The sequence below is a fragment of the Eriocheir sinensis genome, chromosome 45, assembly GCF_024679095.1.
Source record: "Eriocheir sinensis breed Jianghai 21 chromosome 45, ASM2467909v1, whole genome shotgun sequence".
In the NCBI taxonomy this organism is placed as follows: domain Eukaryota; kingdom Metazoa; phylum Arthropoda; class Malacostraca; order Decapoda; family Varunidae; genus Eriocheir; species Eriocheir sinensis.
Genome location: NC_066553.1, coordinates 14,519,703 through 14,539,742, shown reverse-complemented (window position 1 = coordinate 14,539,742; position 20,040 = coordinate 14,519,703). Strand labels below are relative to the sequence as shown.

Sequence of the window (20,040 nt, the reverse complement as noted above, 5' to 3'; positions counted from 1 at the left end):
AAGAGCGTATATTTAGGTATATTGTCTACGCACCCTTCCAAAAGGAGACTGAAAACCGTCTCTGTGTAGGGCAACAACGTTATGCACCGTTATCGTCATTACTGCGCGTCGAGGTTATTCATATTGTTGTCACATAATTTAGAACGTAACGCTAAATCTAAGATATTTCATGAGCCATGGACGAAAATTTGTTTTTCCTGTGAAATTACTTTAATTATTCGTATAGATAATAGTAATAGCAGGAGTAATAATAGTAATAACAATTTTCCATGATATTTTACTTTATAAAGCAAAATCATATGAATTTTCGAAAGGCTGTTGCTTATATGGTATATCAAAAGGCTAGTAGGCTTCGTGACGCCGACAAGGGCGCCACCGTACTGAAGGGGTGAAAGACCACAGAAGCCTTGGCAGCACGCACCTGGAGACACTGTAGATGGCGATGACGGCCATGAGGATGAGGAAAATAATCGCTGTCTGACGGGTGGGCATGGTGACTGTAGGGTAATGTGGTAAAGGCACACTCAACGGCAAACTGCAGAAATAGATAGATATACTTATGTAATTATGTAGAGATAGATTGATAGATGGACGGTCCCTGCCTGACTACATGTGGGCGCGGCGTCTAGGAGGACCCGGGTGCGCGTCCCGCCTGGCGCCACAAGCTGGGATTTTTCAGTTACCGCCTAGTGGGCCAAGAGTCCCAAGACTACCCACATGTTGTCCTGAAGACCACCTGTCAACCCGGACTCTAGATTCTCTTTCTAAAAAGAGGCTTTAAGATGAGCTCCAGGAGCAGCATAAGCCAAGTAAGATGGCACCTCTATAAACATTTGCCTGCGCCATAACAGACTGGGGCCGACCATCGGGCCAAGAAAGCCTACCGGTGCTATAGACAGAACGTAAAAAACAAAAAAACAAGCAACATGACTGAGGAACACTGCAGCTAAGGCACACCGCACAACGCCACGTGGCACTGTCGTACACTCGATGTCTTATTGCAACTATATTCACTCCCTTCTGCCTCAGTCAGCGCTTTTCCGTGATCTGTCTGAGCACAAACACTGCAGCTCCCGTCATAAAGCCAAGCCTCCCATCCTATTGATGCTTCTCATATTCTTCTGTCCATTATTCTTTACCAGACCTTCACTGTGTGGGATAGTGGCTTTATCATCTGTAATCAACGAGCTTCTGCTTCCCACTTCATCATAGACAGGGAGGATAACACTATCTTGACTTTAATTAATGTTTCCTAGGTCGTCAATCTTCTAAATCAAATCCCACATGACAAGTCTGTTTCCTCCCTGCTAGTCTCCCCTGCTCCCGAGGCTCGAATATTATTATATTCCTTATATGTACCTCCAATAAAATTGTGCCTATCTGAATAGAAACTCTCTCTCTCTCTCTCTCTCTCTCTCTCTCTCTCTCTCTCTCTCTCTCTCTCTCTGCCCAATTTCAAAAGAGCTAACTTCGTAGAAATCCGACAAAAACTAACAGAAATACAACTATCAGATGATGGCAATGTAGAGGAAGCCTGGCTAAGCTTAAAAAATCATTTACTCACTCAGCAGAACACATTCGTTCCTTTCTGTGAGAAGAGAAGTAACACTAATAAAAGCCCACCTTGGTTTAATAGCGAAATTAAGCACTCAGTCAAGGAGAGAAAATTGTTTTACAGGTTAAAGAACAAAGCACGCCCGAAAACATTAGACTTTATCATGATGCCAGGCGACGAGTAAAAAGATTAGTATGTCAGGCAAAGCGTAGATATGAAGAAAATATTGCAGCCAACTGTAAAAATAATCCGAAATCCTTCTCCAGTTACATAAACAACAGAAAAGCGATCAGAAGTTGAATTGGACCTTTAACAAACAGTGACGCTGCACTAGTGACTGATAGCCAACACATTGCAAACCTCTTAAACAATTACTTTTCCTCGGTGTTTATACTAACAGTCTTCCTCCCACTACCACCAACACCAGTACTAATGTAAAGCTCGAGCATGCATTGTCTAATTTTTAAATAACAACCGATGAAGTCCTTAAAGCTCTCCATTCACTTAAAACAAATAAAAGTCCCAGACCTAACAAACTATATCCTATACTGCTTAAAGAAACAAAGAGCGAAATACTCTCCTCCCTCACAACCGTATTCAATATGTCCTTGCGACAAGGCATCGTCCCTTCGGATTGGAAAAAGGCTAACGTGACACTGATTTTTAAGAAAGGGGACAAAAAAATACCAGGTAATTAAATTACAGACCCATTAGTCTAACTTCAGTTGTAGGTAAGCTACTTGAGAGCATAATTAGAGACAAAATTGTGAGTTACCTTGAAAGCCACTCATTAATTGGGGACTCACAACATGGCTTCCGTAACAAAAGATCCTGCCTGTCAAACCTATTGACCTTTTATAACGCCCACTTCTCAGTTTATGACGTAACCAAATCATTGGACGTAGTCTATCTTGATTTCCAGAAACCGTTTGATAAAGTCCCACATCATAAATTACTTTATGAATTAAAGCAAATAGGTATTGACGGTCAAGTAAACCAATGGATCGCGAATTGGTTGAGCAACAGACAACAAAGAGTGGTGATTGACGGATTTAACTCAGAGTGGGCACCGGTCACTAGTGGCGTCCCTCAGGGTTCGGTTATTGGCTCTTCATTATTTACATCAACGATGTGGAAGTTGGACTCAATAATCGCATTTGTAAATTTGCAGACGACACAAAGATTGGTAACTCGGTTCTCACCGACGAAGACAGACAAAGCCTCCAAGAGGATTTGCACAAAATTTCAGCTTGGTCGGATAGATGGGAAATGCCCTTTAACGTAGACAAGTGCCAGGTCCTTCAAGTTGGAACAAGAAATAAGAAGTTCGATTACGAAATGCGCGGCGTTAAACTCACAAGCGTTCAATGCTTTAAGGCCCTGGGGGGTTAAAATCGCGTCAAACCTCAAATTCTCACAGCAATGCATCGACGCAGCAAATAAAGGGAACAGAATGTTGGGCTTCATTAAAAGAAACTTTTTGTTCAAGAATAAAGATGTAATACTTCCGCTCTACAACAGTTTAGTCAGACCCCACTTGGAATATCCGGTACAGTTTTGGTCTCCCACCATGCAAAGGACATTGTTAAATTAGAAGGTGTTCAGCGTCGGGCAACAAAAATTATCTCTTCCTTGCGCAACAAATCCTACGAAGAAAGGCTTTCCGCCCTTAACATGTTCTCTCTTGAGAAACGTCGCCTCCGAGGAAAACTGATCGAATGTTTTAAAATACTTAATGGTTTCACGAATGTAGACAGATCAAAATTGTTTATGATCGATGACACTTTGCGAACGAGGAACAATGGCACAAAACTCAAATGTAGGTAAGTAAATTCAGACTGCACCAATTTTTTCTTCTCCAACGTTGCAGTGCGAGAATGGAATAAGCTCCCACCTTCAGTGGTCCAATGTAACACGACTGACTCCTTTAAAAACAAGCTCGACCGTCACTTCCTTGAACTTAATATTAACTAGAGTAGAAATGCAACGTTTTGGAGCCATCTGATTAATGTAGAATCACTTAGGTTGAAGGACAGGCCACCAAGTCTGGACCATTGGGTCTGTGTGGTCTGATTTTCTATGTAAATCTATGTGAATCTCTCTCTCTCTCTCTCTCTCTCTCTCTCTCTCTCTCTCTCTCTCTCTCTCTCTCTCTCTCTCTTATTTAAACATGTTCAGTACATTAGTACATGGCAATATTATTTTTCTATGCTAAAGTTCCCCCGACCGTTGGGGAGCTATTTAAAAGCTTCTGCCGAGGTTACAATTAGTATATACATGTTTGTAAATTATTTGCAAGCGTTTACATTTACGCTTTTTACGGTGGGTGTAGGAGTAGCCACCTGTGGGACGCAACCTTCATCTGCTGAGTGGACAGTTGTGTCACGTCCACGTCAGCAGTGAGGTTGTTCCACCACACCACCGCTGTAATGGAGAAGGCACGTTGGTGGGTGCTGGAGCGGGCCATTGGCACCTCCAGGAGGGAGGCGTTGCTCAGCACCGTTCTCGTGCTGCGCTCAGACCTCCTCCAGGTAGCCCTCAGGTCCGTCAGGTGGGGCACTAGGCCCACTTGTGCCTTGTGTAGCACTGTCAGGGCAGCGACGCGGCGACGGTGCTCCAGGCTGTCCAGCTGGTTCGTGGCTGCTCCTGCCCGTCGCTCGTGTGGTTGTTGTTGTTGTTGTTGTCGATGCTGTTGTCGCTGTCTCTCCCACTGGCTCGGTCGGTGGTGCTGGATGCCGTTGATGAGGCGTTCTGCCCTCCTCTGCATCTTGTCTAGCAGGTTGAGGTGGCAGCGGGCGCTGGCCATCCAGGTGAGCGGTGCATACTCCATCACTGGACGGACTTGTGCCTTATAGAGGGTGATCAGGCCTGCAGCGTCGAGGAGGGTCTTCATGCGGCGCAGGAGGTTCATCTTCTGGGAGGCCTTATGCGCCACCCTTTCAATGTTATAGTAGGATATCAATGTATTATTATTATTACTATTTAGTATCACCACGAATTAGGCATACAATTGTCAATGGAAAAAAACCACGACAGATAGATCACGCCACCTTATAGGAATGTCGTCCGTCAGTGTTTACCGTCTCAGTTTGTATACAAAGCATTTCATCAAGCTTGAAAGTCACCTTGACATACGTGACCAATTGTAACAATTATTTTTCAACCATTTACTCGTCACTCCTTCACGAGAGTCCGACTGACACACCACGGCAGTCGCTCTCGCTCCGACGCTCCTTGTACATATAGGCTGCTAAGAATATAATCGCCTTAAGGAAGCTGAAGTCTTAATCAACGCCCTTTAAACACCCCCCGGTACCCCGTTACATCAAGGTGACGGTTGAACCGCAGCTGGGACTCCACCTCCATGCCCAGGATGTCGACGCTGGACTGCAGAGGGATGGTGTCGTTCCCCAATCTCAGTCTGCCGTGGAGTTGCCTCGCGTCCTCCCGAGAGCGTGATATTACCATGGCCTGGGTTTTGTCAGGGGCAAACCTGACTTGCCACCTCTTTCCCCAGGCCATTATGTCTGCCAACTGTCTGTTGACGGACTCTATCACGTCCTGGGCGTCCTCCCTCTTGTATGTTCTGGAGAGGGTGCAGTCGTCGGCGTAGGCGCTTGCTGCCGGGATGGTTTGCTGGAGGTCGTTAAAGTATATGTTCCAAAGAATAGGTCCAAGGACGGACCCCTGTGGAACGGAGGCCTCCACCGGGAAGCTGGTCGAGGTGCTTCCGTTGACTGCTACGCGGAGGCTCCTGCCTGACAGGTAGTTTGAGAGCAGGCGCAGCAGGTTCCCCGTGATGCCTAGTTGCTGTAGCTTCGCCGTCAGACCGCGGTGCCAAACGGAGTCGAACGCACCAGCTATATCCAGGGCAATCACGAGAGAGGGGTGGCCGTCATCAAGGGCGTCATGCCAGGACTTTGAGAGGAGAAGGAGGAGGTCGGAGGTGGAGCGGCCCTTCCGAAAACCAAACTGCTTCGGTGACTGCATGTGGTTTTCCTCGAGGAAGGACGTCAGTTGCTCCCCGATGATCCTCTCAAATATCTTGCTGATGATTGGGAGGAGTGATATTGGCCTGTAATTGCCTGGCTCGGACCTGGATTTTTTCTTGTGTACGGGTGTGACTCTGGCCTCCTTCCACTGTGCAGGCCACGCCCCGCTCTGCAGGCATCGCCGGAAGATCTGGGCGAGGGGGGGGGTGAGCTCATCGGAGCATCGCCGCAGTAAGTATGGACTCACGCTGTCAGGGCCTGGCGCCTTCCTGGTGTTGACGCCCCTCAGATGTCTCCTGACAGCGTCCTCAGAGATTAGCACATTCTCTAGTCTTGAGGCGATGAGTTGGGGGAGGGTGGGGGGCTGCCTGTCTGGTTCCTGGGTTGTCATCTTTTGACTGAAGTGACAGGCCAGCAGGTCAGCCTTTTCCCGGCTGGTGATGGCCAGGTCTCCGTCAGGTTTCCTCAGGGGCGGGATACGTTCCTGGGGGGTAAGGCCTTGCTGTTCCTTCACCAGCCCCCACCACTGTTTCGGGTCGGTTTGGTTAGAGGACAGCTTTCTCCTCCTGTCGGCATCCCACCTTTCTTTTGCCCACTTTGCTGTCCTCGTCATATTTTTGCAGTCTCGTCTGTGTTGGGCCTTATTTTCCGTGCCCACGAAACCTGTGTGGTGTTTATGTAAGTACTGACAGAGGTTTGGACTTGAATACTAGCTATCAGTATAGAGCACATGGCCTTTTCCAATATATGGCTGCATGAGCTGCTTCACTACAGCTCCTGATAGACCCAAAGTATCATTTCTTGGTATTTCAGTTTTCTTTCCAGTATATAAGATAAAATCAAGGATCATGCCAGTCTCACAGTCGCAGAGCATAAATAACTTTAAGCCAAATCGGGGCCTTTTGGTCGGAATGTATTGTTTGAAGGACAAACGTCCTTTGAAAAGCAAGAGAGACTCGTCGATTACAAGCTTTTGGAAAGGCTTGAAGAATTGCTGGAATTTCCTTTTCAACATTGTCAGCATTGGCCGAAGCTGAACGCAGCTGTATTAAATCATAATCTAGGAACTTAATTATTTCGTCGTTTCCTGCACATTAACGTCAAGGTAACTCTGCTGTTCGATGTCTTGTTATCTAAGAACATGCTTAAGGGGAAGAAAAAGAAGATAAGGAGGAGATTGAGGCAGGAAGAGAGCAAATTAAAAATAATGTAGCACATATATATATATATATATATATATATATATATATATATATATATATATATATATATATATATATATATATATATATATATATATATACCGAGGCAGACAAGGACGGAAGGTAGGAACGAGGAAAAGGTAAGACTGTCTTGCCATATCTGCAGCCCAACTCATGGGCTGTCACCCGACAAAGATCCATGGTCCCACGGAGGGACAAATGTAGAGATGGATGGATGATCGAATGGATGAGGAGGTAGGAAGATGAAGGAGGAAGGAGGTCTGGCAATCCCCCGGCCGGGTGTTGCCATACCGCCCACACTTATCATATACCTCTCAAAGTGTGTATACGTATCTCATCATTTTATAAAGAAATATATATATATATATATATATATATATATATATATATATATATATATATATATATATATATATATATATATATATATATATATATATATATATATATATATATATATATATATATATATATATATATATATATATATATATATATATATATATATATATATATATATATATATATATATATATATATATATATATATATATATATATATATATATATATATATATATATATATATATATATATATATATATATATATATATATATATATATATATATATATATATATATATATATATATATACATATATATATATATATATATATATATATATATATATATATATATATATATATATATATATATATATATATATATATATATATATATATATATATATATATATATAAAAAAGAAATATAAAAGTATAGCCACTGGCAACCGCCTCCGGGGTGCAATGGTTACCCCGTCCAGCTACGAATCCGTTGGCCCGGGTTGAAATCCACGCCCGGGCGCATTATTCGGAACTGTATACTGGCTCGGTTCCATACCCACGACCAGCCAATCAACAGTCGGATGTGTCAGCCAGGCCGAGCCAGTCACGACGCAGGAAGGCTTGGACAATGACGTCATAAGCAGTTTCTTTGTAATAAATGTACGAAATCAATATATTGTTGCCTATTTATTAACAATAGTGTGTGAGTAGCAATAGTCCAAAAAGGAGTAGTTGAAAAATACTTTTTTTAAAGCATTTTCTTAAGCTTTAAGCCAAAGACATCTCTGTTAAAATGATGATGAAGAGTGCAAAGATGCCATGTACTCTCGGACACAATAATAGTGTAACCTCCAGGTTGGACAAGAAAGTTAGGCCTCTTTGCCCCCCCCCTCACACACACACACACACACACACACACACACTCATTGCCGTCTCGATGGAGAAGGCCTAACAACTCAAAGTTTGAGTCATCCAAGTAAGGCCGAGATTGGCCCGCGCTCTCCAACAAAAATATTATTTTTTGTGTGTGTTTTAATGCATATCTTTGTGATAAGTATATATTTTTTTCTGTGATAAATAAAGGTTTTCCAACAATAATATCTTATAAACATCATGAAATTAGACATAAAATAGAGGAAAATAAATAAGATATAGTATAAGGAGAGGGAGAAATATTCACACAAAAAAATATATAAATACATTGACAGTCGTAACTGGGTACTCCTATTAGTTTGGTTTGTCACCGTTTCTAAATATCTCTTTTTGACATTCATAACACTGTCGTTACAATTACTATATTCAACAAGCCGATACTCCATCCCGATACTAGGCAACTCAATCACCTGCTATCTGGCAACTACGGGTGAGGGGACTGCTACAGTCCTCTTTATACCATCTCCGTTCCTGGGATAAATTATTTACTCATAATTTATAATGGCCTCATGGATTTCAATGTTAACATGGTATATTTTATCGTTATAATTTTTTAAGAAGATGTAATCGTGTAAGAGCAATGAAATAGTTTACGTTTATAATATATGGCTTCGAAATGTGAGACTGAAATTCACCACTCAGCGGTGGTGCACTCTATAGTACCTCTCTATGTAACTTGTAGTTGCCAGATAGCAGGTGACTGAGTTGCCTATAATAGTATTGGGACGGAGGATCGGTTTGTTGAATATAGTAATTGTAACGACAGCGTTATGAATGTCAAAAAGAGATATTTAGAAACAGTGACAAATCAAAATAATAGGAGTCTACCCCCTCTCCTTATACAATATCTTATTTATTTTCCTCAATTTGAGGTCTAATTTGATGTTTATAAGATATTGATGTTGGAAAACCTTTATATATTACAGAAAAATATATTGAACACAAAAATATGCATTAAAACACAAGTAACATTTTAGTTGGAGAGTGCGGGACACACTTGGCCTTACGTGGATGACTCATCGGCAAAGAATCCAGCTGTCAGGCCTTTTCTGTCGAGACGGCAATGCCCCACCCCGACACTCCAATAGCTTTTTATTCCGTGCCGATTTTTTCATAGAATTATCAAAAAGCAACAATGCCAACTGACAAAGAAAATTCTACTGAAGATGATGGTATCAACATATTTTTGGTAAGTTAGAAAGGAAGGGAGGTAAGCAAGCTTTTATACAAAATCGTAGGCGATGGACGAGTGGCTTCGTACTAAGTTCGTAGCGTAAAAGCACATAATAGCCTAACATTACAGTTTAATAAGTTCGTATTAAAATTTACTTACCTCCTTTTCTAACGTATCGATAATCTGTTGACATCATCATATTCAGGAGAATTTTCTTTATCAAGTGGCACTGTTTGTTTTTACAGTAGCTTAATAATTCTATGGAAAATTGGCATAGAATAAAAAGTGGTATAAACCTTTATAACTCGTCTTTGACCTCAACTCGCATTATATCCTTTATTTTTAGTCAGTTTGAGTTGTTTTTAACAGTCATAATCTGCAATCTTTCTCCTGTCCAATTATGAAAAAGGCGACATGAGTTGGCTACGGAGCATAAAAGTAAAACTTGTAATGTGGCGAAGGTCTGTTTCCATGATCGTCTCTCTCTCTCTCTCTCTCTCTCTCTCTCTCTCTCTCTCTCTCTCTCTCTCTCTCTCTCTCTCTCTCTCTCTCTCGCCCCTTGCTGCATGGGACATTCTAGTCTATATCAAACTCGTACATGCTACTATGCTCATAAACATATAAAATGTCAATGTAGAGCTGTTGATCCAAAGTCATTGCGTAGCACAGCAAATACTACTGCATTGACTAATTATATACAGTAGTAGAGAGCAAGAATGATAATTGTATCGTCTTTGGTAGAGTAGCGGCCCATTGCATACCTCACAGTAAAAGTGGTACATGGCAACTTTGCATCCTTCATCATCATTTTAACAGCGATATCTTTGGCTTCAGACTTAAGAAAATGCTTTAAAAGTATTTTTCAACTACTCCTTTTTGGATTATTGCTACTCACACACTGTTGTTAATAATAAGGCAACAATATATTGATTTTATATATTTGTTACATATAAACTGTTTATGACGTCATTGTCCAAGCCCTTCCTGCGTCGTGACTGGCTCGGTCTGGCTGACACATCTGACTGTTAATTGGCTAGTTGTGGGTATGGGACCGAGCCCGTATACAGTTCCGAATAATGCTGCCCGGGCAGTCGGCGCACAGCCGGTACAGCCCAGCCAGCTGTTCATCCTCCCTCTCAGGCTGGTCGATAAATGAGTACCTGGAGAATGTAAACTACAGCGGCCCTGATATCACACTGGCCCTGTGTGTCGGAGTAATGGGTTGGCCCTCGCCACAGGCTCAAGGACCAATGTGACGGAGATGAGCACCGAGGCCACGCGCAGCTAAGGCCCTGTTCACATTGTACCGACTCTGGACCACGACAACCCAGCGACTCAGGGTACACGAGGTCTTGGGCGTGAAATTTTGATATGAAAGGGTCGAACATGGTCGGAAAGGGGTCTAGCAACGATCGCCGGATGCTGAGTCGGCACAGTGTGAAGTGGTCTAAAAGTCGCTGGGTTTTCGTGGCCCAGAGTCGGCAGTGTGAACGAGGCCTAAGCGTATGCCTCCAACTTTACCCTTGCTGGCAGCCACACCGTCGTCCCCACCACAACTGCTTTCCTACCCACGAAAAATGACCTTTCCCTACCAAACTACGTGGAAACAGGTGTTCACACACATACAGCTCCCAGGTGTTCACAAATAACTCCCAGTTGATCACAAATAACTCCCAAGTGTTCACAAACAGGTTTAGGAAATAGAGTTCGGTGCAACGTGCAGGAACAACAAGCAGGTGCACCGGAGACAGAGGAAAATTATTTACAATATGCTGAGGTTTTTACAAAATGCAGACAGCTAGCATTTGGAAAGTCTTCCGGTATTCCCTTTTCCGCCCCTCTTCCTCGTCAGTCCCAATGCATCTCTGTCTCACACGTCTGTTAGTTACGGTACTATCTGTAAATGACTTGAATACTCTGTATAAATTCAGTTCTCTATTAAACCTATATATGTTAAAAAATGTTTCCTTGTTCTTGGAAAATAACATTGATTTTGTAGAATAAATATCACAAGCCTTGACAGCGTTCGTTGTTACCATTTCGTGATCACCGTGGCGGAAAGTTATCCCTAAGCCCCTGGCAAGAGTGTGTTAGGAAAAAAACAAGTCTAGAGTTATATATTGCTTTTTACCAACGACAGGTCTACCGTTAGTTTCCTAAGCACAACGTTAGAAAATTGGCAGAAAGAAATTATTTACAATGTGAATACGTATTTCATTTCATTGTGAGAAGGCTTTGAAGGGAAATTAGAAAATACATTATGCATTTGTTGCTCTTGAAAAGGCATATGACAGAGTACCAAGGGAAGTGACTGGAGTCTCAGACGGAGAGGAGTGCCTGAGAGGCTAATTGATGTAGTGAAGGATATGCAAGTGGCAGAGGTGCTCATCTCCGAACCGTTGGCCCTTTGAGCCTGTGGTAGGTGTAAGAAACCAATTACCCCGGGACGCTGGCCAATGTGAAATCCGGAATTGCCACAATTTACCTTCCACAGGTACCTATATATCGACCAGCCCGAAAGAAGGATAAACAGCTGGGTGAACTGCACGCCGACTGCCAGGGCCGAGATTCAAACCCGGACCCGCGGAGTCGTAGCCAGGCACGCTGAGCACTGCTCCACTGAGGTGCATCTATAACAATGGTATACACAATACCGTGACACAGAGGAGTTTGGAATTGAGGTGGGGTTACATCAAGAATCAGCATTGAGGCCGTTCCTGTTTGCGGTGGCGGAGGCGACTGCAAGAGGAGACATCTAGGAGCTACTATATGCTGATGACCTGGCGATATTGACACACTCGGAGGAAGACCTGCAACGAAGAATATCAGAGTGGCGGCAGTGCTTGGAGAACGGAGGCCTGAGAGTAAATGAAAAGAAGACAGAAACGATGGTTACCAGTAAGAGGGGATGAGAGGGAATTACAACAGAACATAGACACGGAAGACAACTATACCAGGTTGAGGGACTGCACGAGAGGGACGGAGCTGGAAGTGATCGCGGAGCCGGATAACAGAGGAAGGGCAGAGTGGGGGAAGCCATCAGTGTGATCTACCGCAAAAACATGCCACATGTGTTGTGAGAAAAAAACTGCACAGCGGTTGTGTGTGTCTGTGTGTGTGTGCGTGTGTGTGTGTGTGTGTACAGGTAATGTGATAATAAAGTAAGAGTAAAATTATATATATATATATATATATATATATATATATATATATATATATATATATATATATATATATATATATATATATATATATATATATATAGATATATATATATAGATATAGATATATATATATATATAGATATACTAACACACCGTCATCGGGGAATAGCGGGGATATGAGCCCATGCGCGCTGCGCCGTAGCCATATATATAGATATATATATATATATATATATATATATATATATATATATATATATATATATATATATATATCAGGCTCTTTCCCCCCTAGCCGAACAACAAAAAAAGGAATAATTTAAGATAAAAGAATGGTTGAACAAAAACTCAGTTATTACAAAAAGATTATATATTTACTGAAATCTTAATTTACAATATTTACAAAAACCCAAGATTACGTGAGATTTCCACTCTCATTAAAAACACAAAACGGATAACATAGACTGTGGAGAACGCCACGTTAACGGCCACGTGGGCAAAGGCACGAGCCCAAGGAACAAGAAAAATATCTAACAAAACAAAAACTAACACGGAAGCAATCTACTGAATCATGCGGTCCTAAACGAAAAGAAACTGAACACTTGTAAAGTTATTAATACACAAGGTGAGGACAGCACGAACACAAAGGCCAGACACGATCGAGGTTAACACAAAAATACACATAAATGTAATGGCCCAAAGTGTACTATAAGTGTAATGGTATTTTTCCCCATGTAAATAGAGTTAACCTGAGATGTTTGAGCAACCATATATATGTTCGTGGGTTTTATGACAGCCACTCATTTAACCCGGTAGTGGGTGGTCACGAGGATGAAGGAGGTGGCGGGGCGGATTCCTTGAGTAATGTCCCGGGGAAGCCGCCTAAGGTTAGAGGCATGGGCACGGTTGGTAGCATTGCTGGCAGCGCCACTCTAGTCCGGGCCCTCGGCGTGAGCAAAGACCGGGAAGGTGTAAAGCAGCCGGTGCGAGGAGGTACGCCTGAGAGAGGGGGCAGCTCTAAAGGCATGGGCAGTGTCTCGGATGAGCAATCTCAGCCGGGGAAACGAGGTGCTGCCGGAGGTAACAGAGCCAGTACTCCCTTTAATCTGGCAGTAGGTATAGAAACATGGAAACATGGACTAGCAGGCAGCAGAAAGCCTGTTGGCTCATTACTTGGCTGCCTGCGTTCAGTGATTTAATCAATCCGTTTGCCTCAAGAGTGGCTTGCAGGGAAGGATTAAAGCACTTGTATACCTATTCTTGGGAACGTTCAGTTCACTCCCGTTGCAGCAAAGTGGCGATCAATGCGTTTCTTGAAGGAGTTGATGGTCTCTGCGCTAACCACTTCTGCAGGGAGGCTGTTCCAGTGGCGAACGACTCTATTCGAGAAATAACTCCTGCCGATGTCGGTATTGCATCGCTTTGCTTGAATTGTTTTTCCGTTGTTTCTTGTTCTCAGGTTAGTTTGTAGCGTGAAGAGTTTGGAGTGATCAACGTTGCTGAGCTTGTTCAGGTACAGTCGACGATAGAGAGTAGTGTCACGGTTTTCAGAATGTTTAGCCTGGTGGCGGTATCTGGCTACTATACCACGGTGACGCATTCACTGGCGATGTTAGTGACGTGTTTCAGTGTGTACCGTGTGTGTGTGACCGTGAAATTATAATATTGTATAATATTATATTATATTAAAATATAATGTAGTTAAAAATATACCGGATTACATGAATTCAATTTAGAAATGCGATAATGAATGTCTTCTACATGATGATGATGATGATGATGACGAGGTAAAACATATCACAAACAATCTGAAACACTTTTTCTTATTAGACTTTGAAAATACCGTGTGCAATGCTGTCCTTCACAGAGGCAGGCAGTGACTAATGCTCCTTACCATCAAACAGCAAATAGGCTTGAGCGTCTGTTTAACTCGCAGCCTTAATTCCCGTCACTATAAAGCCTCAAAGACAATTCAGATAATCAAAAATCTAAAATTATTTTTCCGTGATGATTACGTATTATCTAAGTATAAATACGTGTGTGTGTGTGTGTGTGTGTTGAGCTCGGCACGTCGCTGACTAGCTGACCCCTTGTCGCTGATGGACATGACATTGTGTCCCGTCCCCACCCAGCATCTCGCCCTCTCTCTCTCTCTCTCTCTCTCTCTCTCTCTCTCTCTCTCTCTCTCTCTCTCTCTCTCTCTCTTATTTTTTTAAGTATTAAAAATTATACGTTTCCACAGCCACTGACGTGACAGCTCAACTGCAGTGCCTGCGGACATAAGGGCTTTAATAGAATACCGCTACTCCAGCCGTCAAGGCCCGCGGTCGACGACGCCATCATGTGAACGTTTATAGCCTATTATTACGTATAAAAAAAATTATAAAGAACAAGATCTCGGCTGTCAGGGATTTTTTTGTATTTAGTTAAAAGGCATAACAATCTCCCCTAATAAGTGCAATATATTTTTAAATGTATCATAGTTTGATAAACAACTTAGAGTTGCTCTTGACTAAATTTGAACGAAACTAAAAGCTCGTGTCAAAATGTAGCGACAGAGCCTAAAGAAAAAATATTTATTAAGCGTTAGCGACGGACACTTCTGATAAATATCTATCTTAAAATTATGTAGAGTGCACCTGTGACCACCGATCACCATAACAGTACGGTTTCGATAGGATATAATAATTTTCATGTCACGTGGAGGGGTTGCCAGATGTCGCTTTCTGAACGAAACTGTGTCACTACTCTATAGCCGACTGTACTTAAAGACTTGTATCATGTCTCCAGTCTCCCCGCAGTCGTCTCTTTTCCAACGTGAAGAGGTTGAGTCGCTCGAGTCGTTCTTCATAGGGTTTCGTCCTCAGTGATGGTATCATCTTCGTGGCGCGGCGCTGTACTCTCTCAAGTAATTCAATGTCTTTCCTGTAATTAGGAGACCAGAATTGCACGGCGTATTCCAGGTGGGGCCTTACCAGCGAATTATACGAGACCGAGATTGGACAAGTTAGGAAAGTTTTGTCCCTTGGTTCAAAGTTTTCCCACGGGGGTAGGCGTATGACATCACCGATGTCTTTGAGGAGCCTCGCGGTGACCGGCGAGGGAGAAGAAAGGCGTGCAGCTTTGCATGTGCCTTGGCCAGGCCGCGATATTTCTTTTCCTGCCTGGTTCCGTACACTCGAGCAAATGTCTACATTTGGCAACACTGTCGCGGGAGCGGAGGCCGGTGGGGGAGACGGCGCGCGCCGCGCCGTCATCAGCTGACGACAACAGTGGGAAGACGGAAGAGGCTGAGTGAGAGAGCTCTGGTAAGTAATTGTTTTTAATAGAGAAGCAGACGTTAGTGAGCCGATACGCGTTGACACAATACACAAAATATGACAGACTAATAGTTAACACAATCCTGGGTACGGCCAACACCTGACCACGGTGAGACGAGAATGTGTGTGTGTGTGTGTGTGTGTGTGTGTGTGTGTGTGTGTGTGTACACAAGACGCAAGATATAACAGTTTAATAGTGAACACAAACCTGAGCACGGCCAACACCTGACCACGGTGAGACGAGAATGTGTGTGTGTGTGTGTGTGTGTGTGTGTGTGTGTGTGTGTACACAAGACGCAAGATATAACAGTTTAATAGTGAACACAAACCTGAGCACGGCCAACACCTGACCACGGTGAGACGAGAATGTGTGTGTGTGTGTGTGTGTGTGTGTGTGTGTGTGTGTGTGTGTGTGTGTGTGTGTGTGTACACAAGACGCAAGATATAACAGTTTAATAGTGAACACAAACCTGAGCACGGCCAACACCTGACCACGGTGAGACGAGAATGTGTGTGTGTATGTGTGTGTGTGTGTGTGTGTGTGTGTGTGTGTGTGTGTGTGTGTGTGTGTGTGTGTGTACACAAGACGCAAGGTATAACAGTTTAATAGTGAACACAAACCTGAGCACGGTCAACACCTGACAACACGGTGAGATAAGAATGTGTGTGTGTGTGTGTGTGTGTGTGTGTGTGTGTGTGTGTGTGTGTGGGCAAGACGCAAGGTTTAACAGTTTAATAGTGAACACAAATCTGAGCACGGCCAACACCTGACAACACGGTGAGATAAGAATGTGTGTGTGTGTGTGTGCAAGACGCAAGGTTTAACAGTTTAATAGTGAACACAAATCTGAGCACGGCCAACACCTGACAACACGGTGAGATAAGAATGTGTGTGTGTGTGTGTGTGTGTGTGTGTGTGTGTGTGTGTGTGTGTGTGTACACGACGCAAGGTATAACAGTTTAATAGTGAACACAAATCTGAGCACGGCCAACACCTGACAACACGGTGAGATAAGAATGTGTGTGTGTGTGTGTGTGTGTGTGTGTGTGTGTGTGTGTGTGCGTGTGTACAAGACGCAAGGTATAACAGTTTAATAGTGAACACAAACCTGAGCACGGCCAACACCTGACAACACGGTGAGATAAGAATGTGTGTGTGTGTGTGTGTGTGTGTGTGTGTGTGTGTGTGTGTGTGTGTGTACACAAGACGCAAGGTATAACAGCAATATTGAACACAAACCTGAGCACGGCCAACACCTGACAACACGGTGAGATAAGAATGTGTGTGTGTGTGTGTGTGTGTGTGTGTGTGTGTGTGTGTGTGTGTGTGTGTGTGTGTGAAAGACGCATTGTATAACAGTTTAATAGTGAACAAAAACCACAGCACGGCCAACACCTGACAACACGGTGAGATAAGAATGTGTGTGTGTGTGTGTGTGTGTGTGTGTGTGTGTGTGTGTGTGTGTGTGTGCAAGACGCATGGTATAACAGTTTAATAGTGAACACAAACCTGAGCACGGCCAACACCTGACAACACGGTTAGACGAGAATGTGTGTGTGTGTGTGTGTGTGTGTGTGTGTGTGTGTGTGTGTGTGTACACCAGACACAAGCTATAAAAGTCTAATAATGAACACAAGCCTGATGATGGCCAACACCTGAAAACACGGGGAGACGAATGTTGTCAGTCCCTTCGCAACACTAGTGACATATTACAAGTAGGCTTTGAACAAACTGAAAACCAAATATCAACATGTAGGCCTACAAACAGTCAAGCAATGACACCACAGGCCAGTAATGACACCACAGAGGAGACAACTGTCAATGAGATAGAAAAAAATATAGATGAAATATCAACTATTCTGAAACAGAAAACAAATACCAACCCAGATATGTTCCGTGAACCGTTGAAAAGCTTTTCGGAAAATCTAAAAAACTGCAAGACTGAAGCTTCTCTAATTTCAGCACTTACAACATTTGGAAAATATTCTGGAGCAGCCATTAGTCGTGTAAACCACAGTGGAAAAATTATTGGTGTTCAACCTGGGGCAGTTGCCAGGCGAAAGACTGCGCTTGGAGGTCGTAGAAGCCTTGGCAATGGAAGACCTGTTAAACGGCCTCTAAGTGACATTCAGAACGAAAATGTAATGTTACTGCCTATAAAAAGCAGAAAAAAGGCACCTCATCAATTGTCTGTGTGTGTAGATAAAAATATAACTTTAGGAAGGAATCATTCATTAAAATTCTAGTTGGAGTTGATTATGATGTACGGTACAGGTTTTTCCATATTCTTAAGAAGCTCCTCCGTTGGGTGTTGAACTGGTTTCATGGATATACACGTCTGCTTGTTTTGAGTTCTAGTTCCAATATGAATCTCACTGTGCTATTTAGAATATTTTGTGGTATTGGTTCTATTGGTTCCACTCATCCACTACCCTATTGGTAAACCAGCTCTTTCCTATGTCTTTCCTGAATCTAAATTTGTCTAGCTTAAACCCATTACTTCGCGTCCTACCCTGCTCTCTTACTACAAGCACCTTGTTGATATCCCCTTTTCTGTACCCCTTCATCCACTTTAAGACTTCTGTCAAGTCTCCCCTTACCCTTCGCCTTTCCAGGGAGTGCAGGTTTAATCGCCTAAGCCTTTCTCTGTAGGGTAAATTCCTCAACCCTTGAGTCATTTTTGTCATCCTCCTCTGAACAGATTCTAGCGTGTTGATGTTCTTTCTATAGTACAGAGCCCAAATCTGAACTGCATAATCGGGATATGGCCTAACTAATGCTAAGTATAACTTGAGAAAGACCTTAGCACTCCCATTGCTAATGCTTCTTGATATGAAACCTGTTTGCACGATTTTGGCTTGAATGCATTGGTTTCTTGGGCGGGGATTTGAGCTTACTTCATTGTAACATACCATGATTACAGAGCATTATCCAAATGATATTTTAATATATATTGAATACTCTTTTCCCTTAATGTTCAGTCTTAGATATACCTTTTTTTTTCTATTGTGCAATTTTATACCCTTTGTACAACTATACTGTCTTGATAGTTTCTGGGTTTGTGTTGTATAGCACGTATTTTCATTTCTGTAAGGAAAAGCTTCATTATTATAATACCCGATGAAGAAATGTATAATAGTACTGTACTTTACAGAGTAAACTTCTTTGTATTACAGTATCCAAATCTAAAAACTATACTGTAGTGTAACTGAACCAGAGCTAAGCAAAACTATTGAAAGTAACCCACATGTAAACTACCCTTCTCTAAGATAAGATACTGTAACTGAACCAAAGCTAAGCTAAGCTAAACTATTGAAAGTAACCCACATGTAAACTACCCTTCCCTAAGATAAGATACTGTAACTGAACCAAAGCTAAGCTAAGCTGAACTGTTGAAAGTAACCCACATGTAACCTACCCTTCCCTAAGATAAGATACTATAACTGAACCAAAGCTAAGCTAAGCTAAACTATTGAAAGTAACCCTCATGTAAACTACCCTTCTAAGATAAGATACTGTAACTGAACCAAAGCTAAGCTAAGCTGAACTGTTGAAAGTAGCCCACATGTAACCTACCCTTCCCTAAGATAAGATACTGTAACTGAACCAAAGCTAAGCTAAGCTAAACTATTGAAAGTAGCCCACATAATCTACCCTTCCCTAAGATAAGATACTGTAACTGAACCAAAGCTAAGCTAAGCTAAACTATTGAAAGTAGCCCACATGTAATCTACCCTTCCCTAAGATAAGATACCGTAACTGAACCAAAGCTAAGCTTAACTATTGAAAGCAACCCACATGTAACCTACCCTTCCCTAAGATAAGATACTGTAAATGAACCAAAGCTAAGCTAATCTAAGCTAAACTATTGAAAGTAACCCACATGTAACCTACCCTTCCCTAAGATAAGATGTTGTAACAACCAAAGCTAAGCTAAGCTACTCTATTGCAAGTAACCCACATGTAACCTACCCTCACCTCTATTATAAGATACTATGGTTGAACCAGAGCTAAGCTATGCTAAACTTGTGAAAGACATAATTGAAGCAGAATTTGCCAGTGGCTGAATAAGAACAGCTAACTGGCATTTAAGCTGACTTTACTTCACAAAATAAATACAACATCGACTCTCCATCTTTCCTGGTTAAAATAATCGCGTGAGTATCAAAACGAGCATTAAAAACATCTTATGCCTTCGCAACAGCATACATAGGGGAAGGTTGGGCACAGTGGGACACGGGGCACAATGGGACAGCATTGACTGTAGAAGTATCTGGTAACTCTGACTGAGGTACTTCTCACCGCATGACAACCATCACTCAATGTCTCTA

General features: G+C 42.5%; 1 protein-coding gene across 3 annotated transcripts in view; it reads right to left on the bottom strand.

Moving 5' to 3' along the window:
• The window catches only part of LOC126980777 (uncharacterized), a 62,751-nt gene extending 62,185 nt beyond the window's left edge, over nucleotides 1-566 (bottom strand). For 2 of the 3 annotated variants that reach the window (XR_007733603.1, XM_050831059.1), the window contains exon 1: nucleotides 422-535. Coding sequence is in view for 2 of the 3 variants with exons in the window: in XM_050831059.1 (XP_050687016.1) it covers nucleotides 422-492 (71 nt within the window). In the remaining variant the exon portion in view is untranslated. Of the gene's footprint in view, nucleotides 1-421 lie in introns of all 3 variants that reach the window. The other variant, XM_050831060.1, reaches the window with a different exon arrangement.
• Nucleotides 567-20,040: the final 19,474 nt, after the last annotated feature.